This window comes from Neophocaena asiaeorientalis, unplaced genomic scaffold (assembly GCF_003031525.2).
Source record: "Neophocaena asiaeorientalis asiaeorientalis breed wild unplaced genomic scaffold, Neophocaena_asiaeorientalis_V1.1 scaffold40, whole genome shotgun sequence".
NCBI classification, from domain to species: Eukaryota; Metazoa; Chordata; class Mammalia; order Artiodactyla; family Phocoenidae; genus Neophocaena; species Neophocaena asiaeorientalis.
Window position 1 is genome coordinate 6576827 of NW_020185335.1, and position 9751 is coordinate 6586577.

The 9751-nt window shown below is 44.8% G+C and overlaps 1 protein-coding gene across 5 annotated transcripts in view; it reads left to right on the forward strand.

Moving 5' to 3' along the window:
* WWOX (WW domain containing oxidoreductase) overlaps positions 1 to 9751 on the forward strand; it is a 976751-nt gene that overhangs the window by 287969 nt on the left and 679031 nt on the right. For 4 of the 5 annotated variants that reach the window (XM_024735508.1, XM_024735509.1, XM_024735512.1 and 1 more), the window contains one exon: positions 4147 to 4411. In XM_024735508.1, coding sequence (XP_024591276.1) covers positions 4147 to 4411 — 265 coding nt within the window. Of the gene's footprint in view, positions 1 to 4146; positions 4610 to 9751 lie in introns of those variants that run through there. The other variant, XM_024735507.1, reaches the window with a different exon arrangement.

Below are 9751 nucleotides of genomic sequence, written 5' to 3' on the forward strand. Positions count from 1 at the left end.
AGCTGGTATTTGATGGGAGATTCTGTGGAATTGTCAGCTGCTTTCTTCCCTTTGTAAATCTGGATCTCAAATAAGTATTTCATGGGACGTCTCTGTTCTCTCCTTAACTGCAGTGAAATTCGCACTTACCTTGGAGATCTGAATCTTGATTTCATTTAAAAGATGGATCGGAAGGCAGGGCCCTGGTGTCTTGGATTCGATCCATCGTAGTTTCCAGGCCAGGTCTTCCTGAAGTGTGTGTTATCAGGCCCGCTCCTGTCTGGCGACGGGCACTGGTTTTCTACTTCCCGATGACCTCTTGCCCTTATTAAAGGGTGTTTTTACAAAACGTTAATTCTCCCAAGCTGGTTTGTTTATAACACTTGTGTAGTACCCCAGAGCCAGTGTGAATACTGGGCGGGCAGTCCTGGGAAAGCACTCACTTGCTGCTCCAGGACCCAGAGCCCTAAGCCATGTCGTAAAACGGAAGGGTTGATATCTAATTACCTCCATAAACCTTGGCGGAATCTCTTCGTTGGAGTCAGGACCCCCTGTTAGGGGAAAAATGAAGTCCGATGTTTGCAGAAAATATTATACCAGACTGCTCCAAGGCAAAGTATGTATTAGCCTCCCCGAGTCTTCCCTGTATTTTAGTTACTTATCTGGAACCGGAGCAAGTGAATTGAAATCCATCATATGAAAATGAGAACTTCCTTGCTGTGAAAAAAGTTTTCAGATAACAATTAAAATGGAATGAAAAGAGTGGAGTGCTGGCTGAAGGGCTGTAAATGGCTGCAGCTGTGTTGAGTGCCAAGTTGGCACACACACACACACACACACACACACAGCCTCTGATGCAAATTCAGTCCTATTCTTTGAACATACTAGCTTTTGTCTACATAGAATCCAGCCTAATTATTTTAGTTGGGTTATTTAAAAATCCTCAGTTTAAAAAAAAATAAATAAAGGAGCAGTATATAGAGAAATACAAGATAGAGGTCCTCTCAAACAGCAGATGTTAACGTCCAGAGAGCAAATGTTAACATTCGAGTGTCCTGGTAGGAGGATAACTCTATTAAGACGTTATTGTTTAGCTTTGTCAATTTTTCAACTTGAAAACAGGGTAGGCAGCTTTTGTAGATTTGTTTTGCTGTCTCTTGAGCTGTGAGAGGTGAACGCGGTCATTTTTCAGGAAGCGGGCCCCGGCTCAGAGGAATCAGAAAGCTCGCCCACCCTCTCTCCTCCCTGGAGGACTGTCAATACAAGCTAATCAGGCCTTAAAAATGAGTGTGCCGCTCAGGAGATCAGCAGGTCAGGAACTCAGGGGTCTACTTATGGGGGAGGGCTGTCTGCAGAGGGCGGGCCTACTGTTTAGTAGCTCTTTCTCCATCTCGAAACCTGCTTTCAACCTGGTTCCATCTGATTTCTCATCATGGTGGATTTTGTTGTTGTTTTCGCCTTGTTTCTCGGTTGGGGACTAGGAATGAATACCTTCTCTTAGGGGTTGAGTCTACCCAGTGTTCCCCAGGGCATGAGATACTTCTGCATTGTCCTTAAAAGCCAAAGCAGGGAAATCCTTCTAAACATGAGAAAGTGCTGCGTGCAGATGTTCATGAAGGGCATAAAGCCTCTGAACAGAATGGGAAAATTTGCCTTTTGAGCAAAGCTCAAAACAAAGCTTTTTGTAATAAAGGAAACTTGGCTCTTAGTTTGGAATTCCAAACCCGTGATCAAACCTCAGTTCTCTAATCCCGTATTTAGGCCCTACTGTGTGTCATAGGCAACATTGAAGGAGCTCACCTCCCGAGAACGCACAGTCTAGGGTTGGAAGCAAATGAACAAATGGCTTGCAGTCTGTATGGTAAGGACAGAGGCACAAGGTACGAAGGTGGCCTGACTTGCTTTGTTGCTAACGTTGCAGGGTGGCAGGTCCTTGAACAACAGGAATAGCATGGACCAGGTCCCGGAAAGTGGATACTTAATTTCCATCTACCCTGCGTGGCTTCTTTCAGTCTGTCCCCTCACTGCCACCCCAGAAATCACTGTGACAGCAAGCAGTGGAAGAGTTAGTTAGGGAGAGCTTCCTGGAAGAAGTGACACGTGAGCTGGATTGGGCTAAACAAAGGATGCCAAGAAAGCCGATGAAAGCGGAACGGAGAGTGAGTGAAGGATGCTACCTTCGTCCCATACCTGTTAGATGTTGTCTGAATCCTGGATGCTCTTTTCTACTCAGAGCAGGTAGAACTTCTGGGCCATACCTTAGATCATTGCATCCTCAACTCAACAGTCCTTTTTTTTTTTTTGGTGACAACTCTTCTGTAACACCTTATTACTGTTTTGAAATAAAATTAAGAAATATGAATAATATAACTTCCCTGCGTACATATGTTGTAATTCAGTGTGCTAGCTTACCTGTAATGTAAGGAAAAAAATGAATGTGAAGCAAAAGAGCATGTGTTCCAACATGTCAGTGCTTGGGCGGGACTTCAGGGGAGGTAAGTTATCAGAGAGCCCAGCCCTCCATTGGGATCCTCGCACACGTGGATTGTTAAGAGGTGTGCGCCATGGCAGCCTCAAATGCCACCAGCCTCGGGTCAAGCCTCACCTCCCCGCCACCCAATCCCATAAAATCCCAAAGCGCGCTCATTCCTCATTTACATGGTTGTGGCATGCTGCTCCTGGAAATTCAGCGGCTGTTACAACTGTGCGTCTGTGTAAAGCACAGCTCGGCTCTAGGCTCAGATAATTACACACAGGCTTTCATCTGCCTGAATGTCCAGTGGGGCCATCTTCCTTGAGCAAGGCTCCGAGTGCGTGGCAGGACATCTCCTATCCGCGGCCCCCGCCGGCAGTCGTTATGACAACCAGAAAAAGGCTCCCATAAATTTTCAAATTTCCCGCTAAGTTTCACTGCCTCAGAGGATTAAGCTCGGAAGTCTGGGCTCTTCCTGTGGTCTGGGGACTTGGAAGCAGGCAGCGGTGATTCCTTTTAGAGTCTCACTGCCTTATCCACGCCAGCGTCTCCGGCCATGATCTTTGTTGACGACTTCGGCTCGGCAAGCTGATTTAACACCGGAAATGGGATGTCACTGACTGAGTCCTGGAGAAGGGGTATTTAATTTCCGTTAAGACATGAATTTCGTCTGCCCCTGGGATTCTCTCCTTGGTCATAGCTCCATCTGAACTGCTCCTTTAAGGAACAACCAGATTATTCCATCATTTTCGTTTTACCTTTTGCTTTCCGTTTCCACAGTGGTTGTCTCCAGTGCCCTTGTTGTGCTCCCTTATTACTCGGGGCAAATGCCCGGAGTTAATGAAGCAAACTCCAAGGGGTCCTTAATGAAGATGAGACTGTCGTCTAGAAAATCCCTTCTGTTATCTTTTTTTTTTTTTGCTTTTTAGGGAAGTCACTACTTTGTTGTTATTTAAAAAAAAAAAAAAGAACGAAAGAAACAAACAGCTGGTGTTTAACGACTCCGTCAGACCCAATTATAAAACATCAACTACTTACTTTGATTTGTGTGTATCCGTGGCATGGATATACTTAAAAACATTCGACTCTGCCAGAACTTATTTTGGCTTTGTTTACATTTATCTTTTAAACGTATAAGACTGTTGGTGGCACCTCACCAAGGTTATAACCCCTTTATAATCATTAATTTTTAATCTGTAAAAGAGTCTTAGAGGCAGCAAGGCTCATCTGTATTTACTTGGATGCTCAAATGAAAATAATACAGGACGCAAGCATTGGCTAAAATAACCCAGGGAAGCCCTGTCAAAGGTTAGGAATGTGATATCTTTCTGCTTCCAAAAGCAGCAGCCCTTTATTTAAGATGTTTTTCCATTTAATTTAATTATCCTTGAACTTCCTGTTGAAGGTTTTGAAAAATACATGTTAGAGGCAGGGGTGGTGGAGTGGGACTTCAGCATGTGAAGACCGCTGTATTTATGAGTTTGGCCCTTTATTAAGTGTGCCTTTGGACCCCGATGGTTTATATTGTGAAATCCCCATTGTCTATTTTTAAGGAGACTTTGTTTCGATGTTTGCCCAATTGAGTTTTCAATCATCTCTGCATAGTTCTTCCCAGATTTCTAATAAAAACACAACACTATATAAGAAGTCAGAGACTGGCTGTTTCATATCTTTTTTTTGTTTGTTTGTTTAAGATTTACAGATATTAATGATTCCTCTGGAAAACTAGACTTTAGCCGCCTTTCTCCATCGAAAAATGACTACTGGGCCATGCTGGCTTACAACCGGTCCAAACTCTGTAACATCCTCTTCTCCAGCGAACTCCACCGCCGCCTGTCCCCGCGTGGGGTCACGTCGAACGCGGTGCACCCCGGGAACATGATGTACTCCTCCCTGCATCGAGGCTGGTGGGTGTACACGCTGCTCTTCACCTTGGCCAGACCCTTCACCAAGTCCATGGTAAGTGAACTGCCGCCGTCGCCGCAGACACCTCCAGTGCACCTTTACGGAAAGGGTCCTAGAGAGACCCAGGCACACGTGCTTTCTGCGCCTCTCACCTCTTGTGAGGATGAGTCTGGTTTTGATCATCACAGCATCAGGCTTATTAGGGCTCTTGGACACATTTCAGTGGGCTTTAGATTGCATCTGTTTCTCTAGAGGTGTCTTGGAGGGCCAGAGAGAAGATGTGCTCTTTCAGTATTGTGTTAATATGTGGTTGAACGTCTTCATGGAGATGATTTGTTTGCTTTCGATGTAATTTTTCTTGTTTCAGTAAGCACAGTCCTTCAAAACTGTGTTTTGTGTTAGTAGGTGAATGACATGGATTCGTGCCTTTTGAATTATTAGCAGATGTGATTCCTTTGTTTCCATTGAGAATCTGTATCTGTTGTTCTAAATTCTTCTTTTAATGGGTGTAAACCTTTCCTGGAGAATCCTTTTGTTGGGCTACAGGTGCACTTTATTCTTTACTTCTCCAAAGGTAAGTCCTTTTGGGTGAAGCACACGACTGTGGTTAGATTTGGACATGTTCGCAAAGGTAAGTGTGAAGTTCTTTCTGTTTTTGATGCTCCTATAACAACTGTATCTGGAAACTTCTTCCCTGAAAGAAGTTTGAGGAGGAAGTCATTTGAATGAAGAATGCACATTTTTACACAACATATTTGGTATGGTACTTTTCTAAAACACAGGCCTTTAAAAAAATGTTTTCCTATTTAGTGGACACCAGTATTCCAGTTAACCAAACCTACCACGTAATCCTCAGAAACACCTTGGCTTTTAGGAGTAACAAAAGTCAAGTCATTAACCTCCAATGTTCTGGGCAAATGATCCCATAGCCTCTGAATACAGTCTGCTGCCTTCTCCTGCAGCCCTTCCCACCCACCCTCATTGAGCTTCATGTTTGTGGATGGCTTTTAGAACTGCAAGGAAAATCTTTTGACCTGCCTAGGAGAAAGTAAGTAAGTGCTTTTTTAATCTTCATCATCCAGATGGTTCTTATGCAAAGCAAATAGGCTTAATACAAGAGGTGAATACTTAAAGAACAGGAGAAGTGGGAGAGTCTCTGGAGAGCAGTTCTCCAAGGCCAAGGCCGGTGGAAAACGAGAAAGCGTGTGTGTCCCAGGATTCTGCAGCTTCCCCATCGGCAGGCTGTCCATGATTGCGTGAGAGTAGCTTCTCCACGAGGACATCTTTGACCATGATTTCCGTTCGTTGTCTTAAGTTAGGTCCTTCAGTAGAGATGATAAGGGAGAATATGGGCCTGGACTGGTGTCAGTGCCATTGACAGTACCATGGATGAGTTGTTGTTCAAGTTTATGCAGGGGGTGAGGAGTGGACAGCATCCTTTCTCATTTTCTGCTGGCCCTGTACCTTCAAGACCAACAGCCCAATCATCGCATGTGATTTGTAATCTCTGGCTCTTGAATTTTCTCCCTTGTGATTGATCATTGGTGGGAGCCAAGGAACTCCTTTATGTGACATCAGAGTCTTGCTTTTTCTTCTTCTGGAATTTCTCTAATCACAGGAACGTGGTGGGAAAGAACTGAGGCGGGGCTGTGACTACAAGGACTGTGATGGCGGGTGGTGAAACCATGTCCCCATTGGGTGTGGTCTCCAGTGGATGAAGGCTTGTTGATGGAAAATGGTAGCCACTCTTACTCTGTGATGGGACCACAGGGCTTAAAAACCCTGCACAAGGGCAGGTGGGAGGAAGAAGAAGACTAGTTCTGGGAAAATAAAAGGTGGAGTGAATGGTTTTGTTTCTTGGGGAGGGGATCATTGTCTAATAGTTAACAGGAACACAACACAAAAACGAGTTTAGCCGAGTCAGGCTGGATTGTCTGCTCCTTGGACGTAACGAGGATTTCTGAAAGCGCCAGCAAATTAAGTCAGGCAGGCAGCCGTGTTGGGATCACAGAATATTGTTGTTTGGCTGATAACTATAGTCGGGACTCAGGCCAACGGGGAAACAAGAGCGTGGAGTTGGAAACTGAGACGGGAGTGTCACCATACAGCTGGGCAGCACAGGGAGTTAGGAGAAGCTCCCCACTGAATGCGCACCACACCGGGATCTGGTCTCAGTGATGCCCGACGCCCAGCCTAAGCGGCTCTTTCCTCCTCCTTCACCAGCCAGTGTACAGAGGCTTCGGCCACCCCCCAGCCTGGTCCCCAGTGCTCGCAGCGGGAAAGTGCCCGCTGGGAGCAGTCTTGGGCAACATATAAAACAAGAACTGGTGTCTGTGGCCCTGGGTGAGAGGGGGGTTTGGGGAAATGAGCAGATAACCCTTGAGAAGGTTTGGAGAAAAGTGGAGACGTCACCAAAAGACCCCCCAGATTTGGTTAAGTTGTATTGGCAGTGGTGGAATGTTCCGTAAAAGGGCAGGGGACGTAAACCCTTAGCCTGTGTTAGAAAAGGGATTTGACATGACTTCCTGGTGGTGGCAAGTGTGAGAAAGCTGCTGCCTGGGACAGTGGACCTACTGACTCTCTTGCTTAGGATCCTCATGGTCAAGCCCCAGCCCTTACCCTTGGAATTGGGAGAGCTTGGGGAAGACACTTGACCCTTCTGGGCTTGTTCCCTCGTAACCAAAATGGCGATAAAGGTTGGCATGAGGATTGACAGTAATGGATTCACGGTCTGTCATATCTTTATACATTTAGGTATTTGGTGGGGTTTCTTACACCCCAGAGTTCCATACGACTGAGGTTCGTAAAGAGATGGAACGGGAGCCCTGGACTTGTCAAACTCACGGCCAGTCACTTCTCTTTGACGAAAATGTAGGACTCTGTATGTGGGACAGAACTCTGTACCAGTATAGACCTGGGATCTACTGTTTCACTGGTAGGACAGACTGAACTACAGATCCAACCTCATGTTCTGTCCTTCCATACAGGGCTTGGCATTGCTTCCATCGTGACAAGACATTGTTTTGTGGATGAAGGGCGCACTTCTGCCATTTTAATGCAAACATGTTTTTGGACCTAAGCCACGTGGTTGCATCCCCATTCCCACCCCGTGTAGGAGTTGGATCCTAAATGCTCATGGAGAACCTGAGCATAGATTCAGGGTTTCCCGTCTCCCAATGGCTAGTGTTCTGTTTGTGCTTCATCTTTGCCCTTTCTGCCTTGCACTTCAGACAAAGCATTTTCCTTTTGACCTGAGGGTTGCTGGGGTGTGCATTCCATTACGCAAGGTCAAGGAAACAAGACACACAGCCAGCCTTGTGCCCGGGAGCCCTGCCTGCCTTCTCCACTGTAGCCGACTCCCTGAAGTATTCAACAGCAGTATTCTAATACAAACGTCCCTTTTTTATTCGCTGTGACTCGCTGTGACTGCGGTGATTTTAGTTACAGTAATTAGGTCACCCTTCGTGGAGTCAGGCTATTTTAAGTGCCTCTTTCAGGAATATTGTGGCAGATCAGTAATTTTACAATTGGATATTCTTGTGCAACTTTATTAAATGTAATCTTTTAAATGTTGCCCTTTTACAGTTATACATTTCTAATTGCTGCTGTAAATGCATTATCACTTTGAAATTAATTAATTTTTCCATTTTGCCCGCCTGCAGTATAATAGTCACTAATGAGAAACTCTTAGGGATTAATTCTCAGCACAGTGACCCCTACTGGTGGAGCCGTGTCTCTGACACTTCTTCCTCTTGTGGTACAGAGGTCAGGACAGGTACATGGGGGTTTCGGAGGGAAAAGCGTTTTTCCCTCTGCCCTCCAATTTATAATAAAATTAAAGTAATAGATAAAAATGGGAATAGGATTGTCTTAAGTATTGTTTTAAAAATGACGCAGGGTTCCTTAGCTGCTTGTGTAACATCTTCAAGGAAACTAAACTTTGCTGGAAGCTTTCTAGTTATGAAGTGACATCCATCTTATGTGTGTCATTTGCTTATTTTCCCATCTCTCTAGCTTGCTTTTTATTTAAATACTCTAAAATTACATTTTGCATATTGATGCACTAATATATATTGTATGTTAGCGTACGTAGTGTATTCATACATACGTATTACCCTCTGGGGCTTATTTCACAAAATCAGACATACTGTATTATCTGGTGATCTGGGAGATTTTTAAAGGTGGGCCTGTCTATTTGCTGTTGTTGCCATGTACCCAAGTAAGATGCAGCTTGGCAGGTAAGGCCAGGCATTGTGGTGCTTTATGTATCAGCATATATGTCTTCATTTATTGCTTATAGCAGGTTTGACGTTAGAATCACTCCCCTTATTTTGCAGTTAAAACGCATAGGGAACTTAGCCAACTTGTTCAAGAAAATGAAATATCAGCTGGCAGACCCTCTGCCAGCTACTTGTCCAAGTTCATTTTCTCTGTCAAATATACCACCGCCGCTGCCACACTGATCCAGTCCTGTGGTTGTGTCTCCTTTTTAAAATGTTTGAAAGCACCTTCATGAAATGAACCGTCTCCCCGTTTTCTCCCCCGCAGACACTTGCAGTGCTGGTAAACAATGTCTTAGCTCAAGTTCCTAGGTCCACTCCAGCCTTTTGCCGTCAGTATGTAAATTTGAAGCTGAGCCCCCTCACGTGCCTCTTAGCGTGTTCTGTGCAACCAGATGTTTGCGATGGCAGGTAACGGTAGAAAGAGTATCATGTGTTAGGGTAGCAAGAGCTTAGCGGATGTTTTAGGGAACCGCGTTTTCAAATCGTTTGACATTAAGAAAAAAAATAACGACGGCTCAAGTTTGTCGAACTTCTGAAACGATTGGGTTACGTTTCCTGGGGCCGCGCAAAGCCAGTCGTTGTGCTGAGCTTTAACAGATGCGCAGCTACCCTGCTAATGGATGGGCCTGCAATGCTGCTTCTGTTGCAAAGTTATAAATTATAGCTAGAAAAAGCACACGGTGTCGTTCTTCTAACCTTCGGGAAAGCCAAGCCCGGTAATTCTGCCCTTGAATAACCCGCTGCAGGGTGATTTATAGTTGTACAATTTAAAACATAATGAAGGAGATAATAGATGTTGATTTGTTCTTTAAATTAGTATTTTAGAAAAATACTCCCCCCCACCCCTCCCCATTAAATACCTGCAGCTGACTACACTCTGGATACTATCAAGGACAAAACTCCCTGTCTGAATCTTTATTGTTACATTGGAGTAGAAAAGCGGGGGCCTTTTTCTGCGTTGGGAGGAGGAAATAGAATTTTCAAAGTGGAAATTTCAGCATATTCTTCACTGATCTAAATATTTTTAGACTCTTGAGTGAGGGTTGAATTCTCTGGCTGCCTTGTCCTTGCCAGGCCAGATATGTTAGAAAACCAGACTCCAGGGACCTCT